The sequence below is a fragment of the Ochotona princeps genome, chromosome 21 (genome assembly GCF_030435755.1).
Source record: "Ochotona princeps isolate mOchPri1 chromosome 21, mOchPri1.hap1, whole genome shotgun sequence".
Lineage (NCBI taxonomy): Eukaryota > Metazoa > Chordata > Mammalia > Lagomorpha > Ochotonidae > Ochotona > Ochotona princeps.
Window position 1 is genome coordinate 40,794,414 of NC_080852.1, and position 17,222 is coordinate 40,811,635.

Below are 17,222 nucleotides of genomic sequence, written 5' to 3' on the forward strand. Positions count from 1 at the left end.
TCCCACCCACGCCGGCCTTCCTCACCCTTCCCAGCTGGCTGGGGTCAGAGGTGGCCACCTCGAGTGCTCTCTCTACAGCTCAAACGGGAGGAGCAGGAGGCTTAGTGTCCCAAACTGGCTCTCGGGATGTCTGAGGGCACGCCTAGAGGGTCCCTGTCCGCTCCCTCCTCTCGGCCTCAGCCTGCGGAGCTGCAGACGTGCAGAGCGGAAAACGCTCTGGGTGTCTGCAGCTCAGGCCTCGGCACCCGTGCCATGCATGTGGTGCCCATGCCTGTGTGGCTGGGAGTAGTAGGTCCATGCCCCCAGCAAGCACTGGGGCTCTCCATGGCCACGCTGGCACAAACATCCCCCAACACCTGCACCAGCGTTTCAGAGAAGAAATGTAACACTCGCTCTGTCCACTACAGGTAAGGCCAGCCTGGGTTCTCCTCTCAGCCAGGGACAATGGGACTGGTGGCAGCACCTTAGCAGGAAGGAACACAAACTGGCAGGTGCTCGTAGAACAAGCATCAAGAGCCATGTGTGCCATGCACTCGCAGCCAAGTGCTGGCTCCGTGGTCCTCCATTTGCTGTGCATTTGACGTGGGAAGCAGGGCGGGGGATGAGCTGCCAGATAAGCCCATCCCAGGGCCTGGCAAGCGGGGGCTCTGAGCAGGGCTGTGACCCTATCAGCCGGTCCCCAGGAGCAGTGGGTATGGCAGGGCTGAGAGGTGGGAGAGTGGGATGGGAGGTGGGCTCAGCAGTTCCATTATCAGGGGAAGCAGGGCCTGGACAGAAGGCACTGGAAGGAAGCCTTGACCTCATCCTACCCAAGGAGCCCAGCGTGTCAGGCTGGGAAAAGGCTTAGTTCAGTTTCCAGGCACCTCAGGGCTGGTGTGGTGCACCCAGGCTTCCAGGGTCAAGGGCCTGAATGTCACCGCCTTAGGATCCCATGAATCACCTTCAAGGTCTGGCCATCACACCCAGAGCTTCCAGGGGCCCCAGCCTGGAGATGGCAGCGATGCTTCCCCCACTCCTCTCCCCCAGGATGGGACCGCAGGGCTCCAGCGGCCCTCCTCTGCAGCTCCGTACCACCTCGGGGGCAGTGCCGGCACAGCCTCGCATGCTGGAGATCTGGGGGCCAGTCCCCAGAGTGCCCCAACAGCCCCACTCTCCTGCACACGCACATAAAGCCTCCACTTGCTGTGTTGGCGATGCCAGCCCCAAAGCCCAGCCTCTGGCAGGAAGAAGCCTGAGCTACAGGGAATGGGGCATGCAGAGGCCTGGAAGACCTCCTGAGGGCAACTGCCTGCCCACTGCTGACCATGTCCCAACTCAGCTCCCAGTGGCAGGAAGCCCTCGCGGGTCACCTGTGAGAGGCAGGACAGAAGGCCGGCACTGAAACCCTCACTCCTCGCCCCTGGAAACAGCTCCAGTGCCTACATGAATGGCTGCGTGGCTGAGTGCTGAGCGGACGGGTAGCACGAGGTCCTGGAACTGTGCTGACTGGCCGCTGCCCTCTGCTCCACTTGCCCTGGGAGGCCTGGTCTGCCACAGCCCCCCTTCCTGAGCCCTGTGCCAGCCAAACGGGAAAGACCAGCGAGGCACATTGTGATGGGCACCCAACAGCAGGCCAGGTACATTGGTGTCGCCAACAGCCACTGCATACCTTCCCCACTGCCCCTGCAGGTCATCCCTCCTTGGAGGGGCTCTGGACAGCAAGAACCACACGGCGCTTGCCGCAGCCCCAGGGTCCTGCTCCTTCCTGGGCCTGGACACAGCCCTCTGTCAGCAGCTCTCAGCCAAGGTGGCCCTCCCCAAGTCACACCAGGCTGGAAGAATCTTCTGGGAACCTCAGGCTGCCTAAGGGGCAGTGAGTCACAGGACGGGGTGGGGCAGACAGATGTCCTCAAGGCCACGACACTGGGTGACCATAGCTGGGGTGCTCACGGCTCCTTCCAGCATGGTGTTCCCTGTGGAGGCCAGGTAGGAGCTCACATTGCGTGACCTGGCAGGAGTGGGGCCAGCATGGGGATAACTGTGCACCCCGGCACCCACCCCGCTGGGCTGCATGTCATTCACAAGTTTCAGGACCACCTGTCTCTGGCCACCTTGCCAAAACCCCGCAGAGCCTTCAGATCCCACCTCGGCCCTGTCACGCAGAGCCCCTTACCTGTCTAGTGCCTACCCATCGGCCAGGGCTGTCTCAGCCAGTATTTACTGACACCAAGGCGTCCATGGGTCCTGGCAGGCAGCCACGGCAGCTCACAGGGGACACCCTGTCCCTCCATGTCCCCACGAGGCCCCACAGGCTTGGGTTGTTTCCGTGTTTTGGTTTGCACTGGGCTGTGCCTCGGCTAGGTTGGCAGTGCCAGCTCCCGGGGCCTCTCGCAGAAACAGTCTGGGCCCACACAGGAGCTTCCATCAGGACAAGCTCTCTGCTAAAAAACTGCTAGCCAACTTCTGAAAACTTGGCTGCACCATGCACATTTAACAAAAAACAAGATACTACAGGACAAAACTCACAGGGGGTCAGTCGACTAGCACACCCACCATCTCAGGGGGTCACCCACTCTCACTTTGGGGGCCAGAGCAGCTGTTTCCTGCTCACTCAGCAGGAATCCTGGGTTTTATTCCCAGTGGTCCACGGACTGGACATTGTCTCCAAATCCGAGCATCCCACCTACCTGCTGCTTGCTAATCACCTTTTAGGTCACTGCTGGCCCACGCCGCACCTGGCCTTCCTCGACTCACCTGTCCCTTACCAGCAGAGTCGTGGTACTTGGCACCAGCACCCAACGCCTCCCTGACCCCTCCACCTCTCCTGTGCATGGCTCATCGTGTTTGCCAACGTGACTGCTGACTTTGTACTCCAGCCTTCTCTTGTGCCAGCTGCAGCCCAGCCCCCAGGCCCAGCTCTGGCCCCTGCCTCTGCCTCTCAGACAACAGCTCCTCTTGGCAGGCCCTTTTTACAAGAGGTGGCACTTCTTGGCCAGCTCTAGGACACCCTGCTAACTTGCGCATTCGGCGGCACACCTGCAACAGACCCTGTGTCCTCAGACACTCCAGTCTGTGCTGCTCGGACTCAGGAATTTTCCAGATTGGGATAGTTTTAAAAATCACAGGGGAGGGAGGAAATGAAGGTTTTCCAACTTTTCATGTGGCAAAAGCAAGGAAAAAAAATCCTTATCATCCACTATCAACAGCACGACATGAAGGCACAGGAGGGTGATAATCACAGAATGAATGGTCACAGCCATCCAAACTGAACATAATGACCGATGAGAAACGTCTTCCGTACCTGTGATGTTAGGACAAAGCACTGGAAGCATCGGCCTCAAGCCCCAGGACAGCGTCAGAGTCACAAGACCTCAGGGCGCTTGGCTTCCATCCAGCATGTGACCCCAGACTCCCCAGGACCCAGCAAGAGGGTGGCCCCCTGGACCCTTCACTCTCAGGTCAGTCACAGCAATACCACACATCTCACTTTACACGCCCACTGGTGCCATGTTTGTAAGGGCTAATGGCTTTGAGGGAGAAGGGGGTCGCTGGGGCTGGCGTGGGAATGGAGGCTGAGACCAAGCGTGAATGCACCCACTTCGCCACTGCCCTGGCCGAGATTAGAAACATCCCTTCTAATCTGCATGTGGAGTCCAGATCTCACCAACCCAGACTGTGAATTTCAATCCAAAGCCCTGAAAACAGCATGTCAATTCCATACACAGGGGTGAATGTTTTGGTGTGTGAGTATCTCAATAAAACTTTCACTAAAATGTATGCTTATGTGTATGTGTGTGTGTGTGCACAAGTGTGTCCAAGGGACCCTCACCCCGAGGGCAGCAAAGAGGAAGGGGGGGCACCTTCTGTGCCATTTCCACGAAAAGGAACAGCACTAACACACAGCTGATGCCACAACAACTGTTCCTTTAGGTATTTCTACCAAGATTTCTAGCAGACAAAGCTGCTGGAATTGAAAATCAAACCTTCCAAACAGCACAGTCAACCCACACTGCGACAAGACACCCTCACAATCTTAGGTTAAAAACTGAAAACAAAGTCCATGTTATCACCCATCCAATGAGCATTCACAGAGAACCCAGCAGGCCGAGCATGTGGGGCCAGTTTTCTGAGCACCCCTCAGCAGGTTCTCCACATCCAGGCGCTACTCACCTTTCAGAACTAAGTCTGAACCTCAACCAGATGCTGTCCGCAGGGCAGCCGGCAGCCCATTCTTTTCAGAACAGAACCCCAGGAGCCTGTGCTGTCAGAATGAGCCATCCTGTGCTCAATGCTTTGACCACTCGCGACAGACGCTCCCCCGGCAGTAGAACCACGCTGGGCAGGATGCCCTCCTACCTGAATGGTGGTATTGCCGCCTTCCAGGAGGGCGATGGCCAGGAGAATACTCTCATGGAAGACCCGGTCGCTGGATGCATTCATGATGAGGTCGATCACCAGATTGGAGGCCCCCTCCTTGTCGAGGTGACACTGGACCTCGGCCAGGCTCATGTCGCCCCTGCTCATGGAGCTGGATCCAGAGCCTCCTCCTGGAAGCACACATCGCACAGCATGAGGCGATCAGGTAACCCCACTGCTGCAGTCCAGCAGCACTACACAGCAACACTCAGGACACTGGGTGCATCACCCAGCTGAGCCCTCCTAGTGACCTGGAGGCAAGGGGAGGCACTCCTCAGGAATGTAGAGGTGACATCAGTAGTTCAGGGACAAGCAGCAGAGGAGGGAGCACTGTGCACAGCCAGGAGGTGACTCCACCAGCCAGCCAGGATGCCCCCCAATATACGACTACTGTGTCGGTCTGAGTTCAAGACCCAGCCAAACGTAGGCATCCTCAGGACATGCCCAGTGGTCAGCTCCCAGTGGTCAGGCCACCTTCTTTCTAGCACACTGACATGACTCCAGCGTGAGCCTCTCTCAGCTCGTGTCTGTTCAGTCACTGCACACATATTTACTTGGAGCTTAGCACGCAGTCAGGCAATGGACATGGGGAAGGACCAAATGAGGGCTCGGGCCTCCGACAGCTTTGGGTGGGACCAACACTCCCGGGAAGAATTAGCTGTTAAGCAGCCTGGGGTCCTGCTGCACTTGGAGAACCTGTCTGGCATAGCTGCCAGCAGTAACTGAGATGGCTGCTTTCACACACGCACACAAGCAGCAACAGGGCTGTCAACTTCCGAAGCACAAAACCGCCCCAGGGGCTGTCTCTGCAGAAGTCCCTTCCCGACCATGTCTGATCAGCGCTGGCTGTCCCTGGCTGCAGCCCCTGGTGGGGGTTCCCTGGACCCCCGGCCTCCGCTTCTTGAGCCGCAGTCTGCAGCGGATGCCCCTCCCCGCCCCGCCATGCCCCACCCCGTGCCAGAAGAACTAGCTACAGAGAAGGGAAACTGGTGTGAGTTGTGTGGGAGGAACTTGTCCCTGAGAGCCAAGGGGGGATTTCTGGATCCCAAGAAGCAAGTTCCTGTCTCTGGACGCCTGAGGACCCACGTCAGGGCTGCGCCTGGCCAGAAACCCCAGCCACAGTCGGAGAAGCGGCTCAGTGCGTGCACTAAGAACCAGACGGTGCGCACAGAACCTACCAGTCACCCGCACAGCCCCTCAGTAAGCGCGGGCTCCTGGCTCCGCTCCAGCCCAGGCAGGCGAGACCCACTGCTCAGCACAGGGTTTTCCCAACTTCCTCCCCAACAGCTGTAAGCATGTGCTTTTAAGTACTCCTGTACAGGGATGTTTTTGGTCAACTCTTATAAGAGTTTAGGGGTGCAAAAAACACAGGCCCAAGAGTGGGACACATAGGTGTGAATTACAGACCAGACACTAATGAACCGCCACCTCCCCTGTTAAACTGGGATAAAGACAGTAACTACATAATGAATAACTTGGTGGAGAGGAGATGAGGCATTCAGAGGGCTCGGGAAAGCCCCTGGCACTCGGCAAAGGCGTAATAGACGGCAACTCTGCCCACCCGGGCCGCCAATGGCCTCCGCTTATCATGGGAAGACGTGACTCCCAGTGACCACAGGAAAATGTGCAGGGAAACCAAGTTCCCTGAATCACTCCCCCATGACGGCCAGGGCCCAGCCTGGGAACAGGGGCAGAGCGATTGGCCAACATCCGACTGCAGGGGAGAACACGTGTGCATCACCAGGTGGCGGAGTGCAATCAGATGCCTCACCTGTGCGGTGACATGCAGGGTTCCCACGGGATGCTTGTTAGCACACCACATCGCCTACCTCCTCCCCCAGGCTTGCTGGGGGTTCCTGGTGACAGTGGGCCGTTGCCAAAGCTGGTCAGGCTCTCTCTTCTTCCCGAAGCTCTGACATTTCCATAGTAACGGTTGACCAAAATTTGCCTGAGCGCCTCACCCTTAATCCAAAAAGGATACTGAAATTAGCTTCTCAACAATTCATAACTGAGCAAATAATACTCAACACACACACGCACACGCACGGTACTCAGTTAAAATTGGCCCAGTTTCACTTGGTGAAAAAAAATTTATGAAAAGCATGTGAAAGCTGTGACGTAAACGTCAGTATTTTCTCAGGAAACCAGATGTTACAGACACACACACAGAGCAATTCTGAACGTGAAATATCTCAAGTACTCTCACACACAGTAATGAGGAGGGAAAGAACGAATTTAGAAGGGCAACCACCACCAACAAAACTCTTTGGGGGTAAACTGATAAAATGTGGGGAAACTGAACGTGCCCCAGGAGAGCTCGCAAAGAACGTGAAAACGTCCCCCTGCACACGGGCCTGCTCCCACGGTCCCTAGCAGATGGCAGAGGGACAGTCAGAGGAACCCTCTCTTACAAACACAAAGGCACAACAACGCGGGGAAGCCAGCAGCAGCAGAGGCTTGCTAGTGTCGGGGAGGACGTGACGGGCGCCTGCAGGGTACATGAGTGGGAGCACAGGCGACCTGTTGGCACAGAGCCTGGCTGGCGAATGGGAGGCCGCCCACTCTCACAGCATGGATCCCAACGTTTCGTCAAGGTCGACAGCAAATGAATCCCGGGCAGGGGAAGCAGGAATTCTCTCTGAAACCCCCAAACACCGATCTGGTCTCCAATGCCAGGCCACAGTGGCCAGCCAGCAGTCAGCCATGGCATGGAGCGCCAACAACTAGAGCCTCTCGGCCACCACCCCATGTGCAAGTCTGGGGGCCACTCTGGGCCTGCTCCTCTAGCACAGCAGCAGTTGGGGGGACACAGCATGCCCTGAGACGTGGAGGAGTCCCACTGTGCAACAGAGGGGGAGGGGCGCTTCAGGGGGGCCAGAAATGCTCACTTGGTTCCTGAAAACCAAGTAGTCCCAAAGGTTATGACACCAGGCTTCTCTGTAACTCATGCTGACGGCCAGTGACTCCAGGGCCAGGTATACACCGGGAGAGCTGCAGTGCACGCACAGGTGCGGGAGTCCTGAACGAGCAGGCAGGAAAGGAAAAATCTCCATTTCCCTACCTCCAGCACACTGGCAAGTATACGTCTCAGCAGACAGTTCAGCCCTAATCCTCACTGTGCCCCACCCACTCGCCTGCACCAGATGTAAACTCCAAGAGTGTTCCCAATAAGAGTGTTACTCCTAAGGATTCAGGTACTGTTTGAACAAATTGCTTGCCGACCGGGGGTGAGGAGCTGGGGAGGTACCCCGGTTCCAGTCTTGGGCACTGGAATGAAGCCAGCAGGCCAGGGCTCGGCAGCCACGGGCAACCTGGGCAATTCAAGGCCCATTTCCCAAGAGAAACGTGAGTTGGAAAAAGCAACGTTCAAGAAGGCCTGAGAGGAAAGCGCCAGCAGCTAAGGCAGGTCACTTTCAAGATGAGTAGGATCCATTACGTGGGACTTCCCTTCCTTCCCAACTTAAATATCCATTAAAAAAAATTATTTGAAAAGCAGTAGGAGAGAGAGTTCATCTATTCACTCACACCCCTAATGCCCAAGCCAGCCAGATGGACTGTGTCTCATCGCTCCAGGGTGTCCACAGTGAAGCCACGGTCAGGTCGGCCCCACAGAGCACGGGCTGCTGCAGGGATGCCTGTGCACACACCTGGACCCCAGCACCCTGCCTCTTCCTGCCAGCCGGTGCCATGGCAACAGAAGCACCCAGGGGCACACTCCCTATCCCCAGTAACAGTGTCGTGAAATGTACTCATTAGGGAAGAGAGAGAACACATGCTGTCCCACAAACTTTTTCCCTCTTAATTACAAGCTTTCTGGCATATATTCAGCTCATGATCTCGCCATAAAATTCTAATGGAAAGAGGGGAAAAAAACAAGGAGAAGCAAGTGGGACTTTCAGTTTTTTCAAGCTGATTATTTTTTTAGAATAAGGAATGAGAATTTTTCCTAAGAGGGGAAAGAAAGAGAAATGGGTGAGGATTATTAAAAGTTATGCAAATCCCTAGTGTGAAAACTTATGCTGAGGGAAAATTCTGTTCTTCTGAGCCAGGGGTCTAATTTGGGAAAAGCTGCAGTCAGGGGAGAGTCTTCCTGAGGGTTTGCCGTCAGTCTGGCAGCACTCAGCACCCCCTGTGCCCAGCCAGGCACCTGGCATGGGGAAGGCCACAGGAGACCACCTGCAGCCTCCCTTCAGCTCCCGTCCCAGGCAGCAATGCGCTCTCCACACCACTCCAGGGCCAAACAGCTCCAGCGAGCCACACGTCCCATGGAAGACCAGCAACGGCCCAAGTGTCATCTGCATTGAGCATGTGGTCGCAGCGGGATGAGGATGGGGGCAGGGCCTGGGCAGGGAGAGGGGCTGCCGCCCTGCCCGCACTGCTCCAGGCGACTACTGCCACAAGGACTCACGTGTAAGGGACCCTGCCCAGGGCCGAGCAAGGCACCACGGGCACTGCCATCGCTCAGAGGTCACGGGGGTACCTGCACACCACTGCCCTTTCCTGCTGTCTATGAGAACAGTCCCCAACCACTTCAGACTGCAAGGTAACTGTGAGAGTTAACACTCCTGGCTCCTCTGGGCTGAGAGCTGCACCTGGGACAGTCCCAGTGCTCACGGGACTGAGGCCCAGGGAGGGTATCCAGCACGCCCCACATCTCCACTGTTTCTAACTGCAACCTTTACCTATTTGGCAGCCCTGGGAGAACAGTCAGTCCCCCAGGCAGGGAGAGGCATTGAAGGGCCTCTGTTGGCCACTTCCAAGATTCGCAGCAATTCTCGGGGAGCAAGCATGAATAAAAAACACGCGCATGCAAGGTGGCCAGGCAGCGACACAGGACGCTGCAAGGGGAGGACCACCTGGCACGCCCCAGAGCAAGTGTCCGTTGTCCCTGAAATTGCACGCATGTCCTCGGCACGATGAATTCCCCTCTGCGGAATCCAGTAAGATGCACAACTTACTCACTTCCTTGTTGAAGGAAGAAGCTACAAGCCGTGTGCGAACATGGGGACCTCCAGGCAGAAAGAGAAACGGATGAACTTCCCAAGGCAGGATTTAAAGAATTGAAATGACAGACACGGGTATGAAAACTGAACGCACCACAATCCCGACGAGATGGAATACGCAGCCACGCTTGCAGGCACACACACCCAAGTGTGTAAAAGGAAAAACTGATAAGGAGGTGTGAGCACAGGGGTGGCTTTCATGGTTCAGCAGCGTGATCATGAACTTTTAAACCATGCTTTTTGGACTACGATAAACCATCTTTAATGATCATCAATCATTACAGCACGCCACCCCCAGAGCAGAGAGGGCAAGAATGGTAACTTGGCCCGGGCACAGCACTCCGAGCAGGTGCAAACCGGACAGCATCACCTGTTGGCGTCGCTTGCAGAAACAGCCGTGAATGGTCCTGTGGTAACTAATGCCTGAACACCACTGCCACCACAGCGAGCTGGCTCCAATCATGGGGGCGGGGCTCGGGACTGCCCGCTATCACTACGTACCCTTGTATGGTCTTCCAGGTGCCTCAGGGGTGGGCTGGGTTCAAGCTCCTGCTGTGTGTAGAGATTCCATTTTAAGGCCGGCAGTGAGGAGACACTACCATCTACAGCAGCAGTCACAGCTCAAACACACCGAGAGCCTGAACATGGCCAAGAACCCCACACGGGAGAGCAGGCCTGTTTCTCCCCAGGCCTTCTGGGTGAGAAGTGGGACACGGCTTCCCAGGGGAGCCCTCCCTGCCCCCCACCCTGGCCCTGGGGCACCGTCCACAGCAGACACACACACACAGTGTTCTCCAAGGATGACGCACAGGGGGTTCTTGGTGACATTCTGTTCCATTAGCCCCTGGGGGTTATGATGCAAGACATCCGTGCAGTCCTGCAGGCTTCATGCATGCGTCTGCACACACATGCACAGGACACAGCTATGCAGACTTGCAGGAGACACCGCCCCACCCACAGCAGCCAACACACGAACCATGCAGGGCGTTGGCGAGAACACCCACGCCTATCATTTGTGCTTCATCTGAGACTGTCAACAGACTCCTTCGAAATAAAGTGCATTTCACTCTAGCGCACACTGCTACGACTTGAGAGCAGCTTTTGAAAGCCAACTCGGATTATCTGGAAAGATGCCTCCCTCAACAGCTCCTGAGCGACACCCGCGGAGTCAATTCCAGCCCCTCTGCTGGCAAGCTGTCTTAGCGGAGGCAAGGCTTCGACATGACAGAAGGAGCGCGGACTACAGGCTCCCTGGCAGCTCTGACTGAAGCTGCGGAGCCTCGGGTCTTCTGCCCGTCGACGCTGTGTGACGGTGGGAGGGGTCTGTGTGAGGAATTCCCACCACGGCGACCTGTTCCCTCCACCACTGTGCCACCCTCAGCCGCCAGCCGGCCAGGAGACCTCCCTCCAACACCTCTACCCACGGCACAGACACTCCGTCACAACACGGCAGACACTCCACTGGCACAGCTTAGACTAGGAGCACCCATATTTGCTGGCACCACAAATATAGGTGGGCAACGCACCTCTGTGGCATTCTCGGGCTCCGGAGCTGGTGGCAGCTGGGTGAGAGTAAATGGAGTGTGTTAGTCACAGCACTTGCCTTCTGGGGTCACAGGGAAGTCCAAAGACCAACACCCAAGGACAGAACACAGAAGGGAAGACCAGAGACGGGGTAGCCTCGCAGCACCAGGCAGGTGACCAGGCACCTGCTCTCAGCACGCAGGTGCAGGCAGCTCTGCCATAGACTGGCCCAGTATAGGAAACACAGTGCAACCCAGCAGGGAAACAGCCCTCCACCACTCAGGGAGCTGTGTCCACACACCAAAGGGCCCCAGGAAGAACCGCCACCAGCCACGCCCTGGTGTGGACCTAGGGACCAAAAGGCCTCTCCCCACAGCCCGGCCTCGGGCATACCTGCAGGCTCTGGCTCAGGAGTGGTGCCCAGAGCGTAGCCTCCAGCAGCTGCACTGCAGGAGGAGGAAGCCCCTGGCACAGTTCCCCTAACCCACGCCCTGTGCTCCGCAGGCACCACCTGGCCACCAGACTCCTTCCTGCCTCTACTGCCACCCCCTTTGGGTTCACAACATGTGGCCCCCCCCAGCAAGGCAGCAGGAGACCCCTACGACAGATGTACAAGTGAACTGGAGGGTGGGGCTGGTGGCTGAGGAAGGGCGAGGAGAGAAAAATGCCATGTTCCACATGCAGACAGCGCCACCCGGCAGACCCCACGCAGGCCACGTGGGGCAACGCGGCTGGCAGGTGCAAGACGCAATCTGGGAAGGTGGAGTGAACCCAAGGTTCAGGGTGTTGTCATGTGACCTTGGCCTCCGTGGCGTTCAGCCACACAGGACACCTGGCTGGAGGTGGGGAGGAGCCAGCAGGTGGTAGAAGCATGACTACATGGAGCATGGAGTCCACTCAAGGCTGCCTTCTTGATCCCCCAAAACACAGAACATCCTCCAAGAAGCCTGTTCCAATGGAACTTGAGGCTATCTGCCTTTCTTCTATTATCCAACAGGTAGAACAAAACAAGGACAGGAGTTACTGTCCCTCCAGAGGCAACACAGCACAGATGTAGGGCAGTCGCTCACCGCTGGACGCAAGGCATCACACACTCAGGGTCAGTGTGAGCCTCTAGCAAGGGGCCCCCCGGAGGGCAACGGGAGACAAAGTCCCTGAGTGCGGGGAGCAGGATCAAAGCGCTGGTATGTGTGTTTTCCAAATGATCTAAATCAGTGGCAATCTAAGAAAGCACTGTTGCTAACCCTACTGTGAGTCCTGCCCACTCTGCTCCCTCACCCTCGTGCACACGGACACGCAGGAAGCAGGACACAGAAGCCCAAAGGTCCTGCTAAGGGGCAGCCAGTAATAGGCAAGCAGCTTCTGCCCCTGCCCCTTCCTGTCTGAGCCGGACAGAGAGGCCACAGGGCTCTCTGACCTCAAGCACAGCCAGCGGTCCAGGAGACGAGGATGCTGTGCTCTCTGCTTCATGCACCTGCTCTGAGCCATGTCAATTCCTCTCTAAGGGCTAGCGCTCAGTGAACAGAGATTTCTGACACTTCCAAGGGTACTGGCCCTCTTTCGTCTTCAGCTGTTGCCATGCTTGTCCTAAAGCTAGTTTGCTGAATCAGTAAAACAAAACTGAACTTCCCTAGACGGCTGCATGTCGCTGTGTGAGGTGCTGGCAGACAGTGCCCAGGTGCAGGAAGCACTGTCTACACATGGGGTCACCTTCAGTCTTTGCCATACCTGTAGGGAGGGGGGTGGAAGCATGTGAGCCCTGCATGGGTGACATGGGGCCATGACTCATCCAGGCTTGTCCCTGGTTCTCTGTGGGACCCCACAGGCTCTCACGGCCTCCTGGCCTAGTCCAGGAACTGCAGGTCATGAAGCAGGCATTCCTGGGGAGTCATTCCAGACCTGGCATCAAACAATGCCTAGTATATTTTCAGTAAATTCTGTTTCTTAATAACCAGTAAGCAACTTCCCAAAACAATGTAACTTGCTGGAACACCGACACTTCCAGGCGTGGAAAAGGGCTGGCCGCACCTGGGAAACAGCTTGGCGCATTAACCAATGACCTGAGCTTGCACCGCACCTGCTGAGGGTGTTCCCAGCAGCAGGGCTGTATTCCACAGGGATGGGCTGCAACTGTGGCAAACGTGAGCCTTCCGGTAAGTCACACTTGACAGCCACAGACACATGGGACACGCCTGAAGCAGAGTGGAAGGCTGGCGTCTCACAGCACGGTGGTGGGTGACGAGCTGCTGTGTTTCTGCATGGAAGCAGCAGGCACCAGGAGAGCATGGGGCATGTCTCCCACACCCTCTCGGTCCCAGGATCAGCCCACCACCGGCCAGGAGGACGGTGTCCCAGCTGACACCACCCGCTCCCTTCTGCTGCCCCTGTCCCACGGCCTCTGGGCTCTCACCCCAGCTCGGCAGCAGCCAAGACTGCAAATTACTGGCTCTGAGACAGAACCTCTGCTGAGCTCAAGTGATGAACGCACATGCCCCTCCCGGAAGGCCACTTCGCAGGGCACAGCAGCATGTGGGTACAAGACCCCTATAGGCTCACCGCACTTAATCCCATTCCCATCTTCTGAACAAGAGTCACTGTGTTGGTCTTCAATGAGCAGCAGCCCAAGGACTTTCCAGGGTCACTGCTCTACTCTGCACCACACTGTCCACCCTGAGTGCTGCCTGCCACAAAGATCTCACAGGGGCCTCTGGGCTTCTAGAATCTTCCTTTCATCACAGCCACCTCTTTCTATGGCTACCCTGGCAGCACATTAAACTGCACATGTGATCCTCCGACCCTGGGAGTCGGTCTGCAGTTCCTCCTTCCTGGCTCATAACCTACGAGGAGGGAAGACACAAGGCACTATGACATGCAAATGAGCTGGCCGGGCCCTCGTCCTCCTGAGCCTTTGAAATGCTTTCATGAGCAGAACTCAAAGCCTCCAAGACAAACAGGGCACAGTGCAAGTTGTACAAAACTCAGGAGAAAGTCTCCATCTGTCTACCCGCTAACACAGTCCTCTGTCCTGACCACACTTGTGCTTAGGAAGCTCACTCAGTAAGTCACCTAGTTCCAACATTGTCACCTCCTGCACCAGTCTTACACAATGAGTACATCTGAACTCAGCGCTGGGGATTGTTTAAAAAAATAATAATAATTCCAAGTCGACACAGCTACACGACTTCAGTCACGCTGGGACCTCGACATTCAAAAGCCCAGGGCCCTCTGCCGAGCCTGAGCTGCGGTCGCCAGCAGCTGACAGTAAACAGCTCCGCTGCATTTATTGGCAATTACCGCCGAAGGTCACACAGCAGCCGTGAGCCTGAATTCCAGGAAAAAAGCAGCTCTTATGTAACGCCATCCCAATGCTGGCAGGTGCCCAAGGCAGCCGCGCAAGGCCACGCAGAAAGTAGGACACCTCCGCCCCAGCCTGGGCGTCCTGAGAACGCCCCCTGAAGGGGGAACTGGGGACAGCTCCTCCTTGCTGGCCCCTAAATTTTACCAAGTTCCCTGTTGGGACATTTTCTGCCAACAGGTGCCCAGGCAGTGGAATCTGTCGCATCTGTCGCAAGGACAGGGAGAGCCACTGGCCCGGGAGGTTGCAGGGCGGGCCCCTGGAGATCACAGTTCAACCGGGACCCCCTTCCACCAGGCAAAAGAAGACCCATCCCAGGCTCCGGCAACATCTGCTCCACTGCCATCCCTGCCCAGGATACACTCTCGGCTCGTCACAAGCAGCTGAGCAGTTCAGTACTGCGACCCTGCAGGCACATGCCGGCCACTCTAGCCTGTACTCAATCCTTGACTTACGTCTCCTTAGAGCTCGGGCTGGGTGGGTAAGGGAACTTTGGATGTTGACAGAAACATTCTCTACCTTAACTGGGGTGGTGGCTACCGAGGGCCACACGTGTAGCCATCTTCAAATTCTAAGAGCAAGAAGGGACACTAACGTCCAACTCTTCCACTCTCCACCTCCAGCAGAAACTGCGAATTGCAGCCAGGGGCTTGGCAGGGCAGGGTGAGGATGGAAATACTGCCTCCTTATTTACCAACAAACAATCCCCCTTCTCAGGCAAAGCCTCAGGCTACAAGGCTGCCTCAGCACATGCACTTCCCGCAGGGCCACCAGTGGTCCCAGAGTCCTGGTGGGCAGCAGCTGCGCGCACCTCTCCAAAGCGCCCAGCGTTTGCCTTGTGCTGTGGCTCAGGAGCTCCTTCTCACCAGGCTCAGAAGCTGGTCTTGGGGCTCACAGTCCAGGGGCCAGGCCACCTGAGCCCAGGCCACTCGCAAAGTGCCTGCAGAGGCCTGGCTGCCAGCGGCTGGTTTCCACGCACACCCTCATCATAGACTTGGCGGGAGAAGCCCCAGGAGCTGTGGCAATTTCCAGAACACAGGCCAAGGAGTCAGCTCCACTTGGAAGCAGGCCAGAGCCCAGGTCCCAGGGAGGGGGAGGCTGGGAGCAGGGTGCTGGTGTCCCAGGGCTCTGTCTGTTGCCAGGGACAACAGGGCAGAGGGGATCCACAGTTGCTTCCTCAGGGAATTTTCAAAGAGTTGAAGCGCCTGCCAGAACATTCTTCTTTTATAAACAGACAGTATTCTGTTTCCTCGAGTATAATTATAAACGCACCTGCTCCAACTGTGGAATCTTTCCATAAGCAAGCCATCCGCTCCCTGCCAGGAGAGCCCGGTTCCACCTTGGGCAGGCAGGCACGTCAACTGACTGCTCTGGTGCACAAAGTGTATTAATAACCTCGGACCTGGCAGGGCAGGGCGGCCCCTCCTGACACAGCCTCAGCAGCCTGGGCACCTGCAGCTCCAGGCAGAGGCAGGGCACCCTGGGCAGCCAGCGGGCCACTCTGAGGATGCAAAGAAGCCGGAAAAGGGAAAATGGAGCGAAAAATGGTGGAAATCACCATAAATTAACTCAACTGCTGGACCCCCCTTTGCTGTTCTGACACAAGGCAGCACACCCAAAAGAAGCCATCAATTGATGAGATACGTGAAAAGACCATAACATGAGTTTTTTTAAACTCCAACTAAATCTCAACCCAGCCAGCTCCATCCTCCAAGCAACACAAGCCTGCCAATGACGTACACTCCTCGCCCGGCTTAGCCGACTCTGGGACTGACCTGGGACCGTGGCAAGCAATGACAGAAACAAGCTAGACAAGGCTCCCTGACCCGAACAGGACAACCTCCGCCTACCCCCAGTGCAGCCATGGGCCACGGGAGGCTGATCTGACCCCCACGTCTAGAAGCCACTGGCTGGCCGCCCAATGTCTGGATCCGCAGACCGTTCCTGAGAGACAGGCCCTGGACGCAGTGCAGGTCAGGTCCCACAGCTGCGCCCATGTGTGGGAATTCACGAGGCATTTTCAACTGCAGTACATGATCCACGCACCCCACACCTTCCAACACTGAAGGCACCCCGAGCTTCATCACTGCTTCCGACTGTGCCGGGACACAACACTCCCACACCAGAGGAATTCCATTCAGAAAGCTCTGGATTCTAACAGAAAAACACAAAAATCAAAAAATTTTTAAAAAACTTCAGAGAAGAGTCAGCAGCTGGCATCAACCACAGATTCAGTTGGCATTCTCTTGGCTGCAGTCCGGGAAGCCCCCCACCCACCCCGGATGCAGAGGTGATCTCCCGGGACGACAGACACACAGGCTCATGGGAGGTGGCAGGGACATGACAGAACCCATGGAGTCAGAGACCAGACACTGCAGACACAAGGCACACACCACAGGGCTTGTGGGAGGGCGTTACGGACACGCCACCAGGGGACACGGAGAAACAAAACACAAAATTAGGACCTCAGCATTATCCACTTCATCAATGGAAATTTGCTGGAAAAGAAAAGAGGGGAGAGAGAAAGCAGTGTTATTAGGAAAGCAAATGGGGGCCAACTCGGAGCTCCACAGTGGGAGGTGGGGCCCGTCCTGGGGGTGTGGGCGCTTCCCACAGCCTGTCCAGGGTCACCTATACTGCTGGAAGCTGCATGGCCTCATGTCCCCAGGATGGCCCAGCCCAACCCCAGGGCCTCTCCTGGCAGCAGCCAATCAGCATCCCACCCAAGGCAGGACCCAAGAGAATGACCAGGATGCTGCCTGGCCAGGCTGGATGGATGGTCCTCACCCGACCCCATCACCACTGCTCATACTTAGCCACCTGGCCACCTTAAGTCGCTGTCAGATACAGCCATGCGACTGTGGCCGCTCACCAGCAGGTGTCAGGGTGCAGAAGATGAAAAGCCAGGTCGTGCCCGAGCACAGAGACGACCAGGACCAACACAT

At 56.7% G+C, this 17,222-nt stretch overlaps 1 protein-coding gene across 2 annotated transcripts in view; it reads right to left on the reverse strand.

Moving 5' to 3' along the window:
* Positions 1-17,222, reverse strand: part of ITPR1 (inositol 1,4,5-trisphosphate receptor type 1) — a 219,310-nt gene that overhangs the window by 62,724 nt on the left and 139,364 nt on the right. For both annotated transcript variants that reach the window (XM_058679216.1, XM_058679215.1), the window contains 2 exons: positions 6,225-6,357; positions 4,336-4,526 (listed from right to left, as the gene is read on the reverse strand). In XM_058679216.1, the coding sequence (XP_058535199.1) occupies positions 4,336-4,526; positions 6,225-6,357 (324 nt within the window). The remainder of the gene's footprint in view (positions 1-4,335; positions 4,527-6,224; positions 6,358-17,222) is intronic.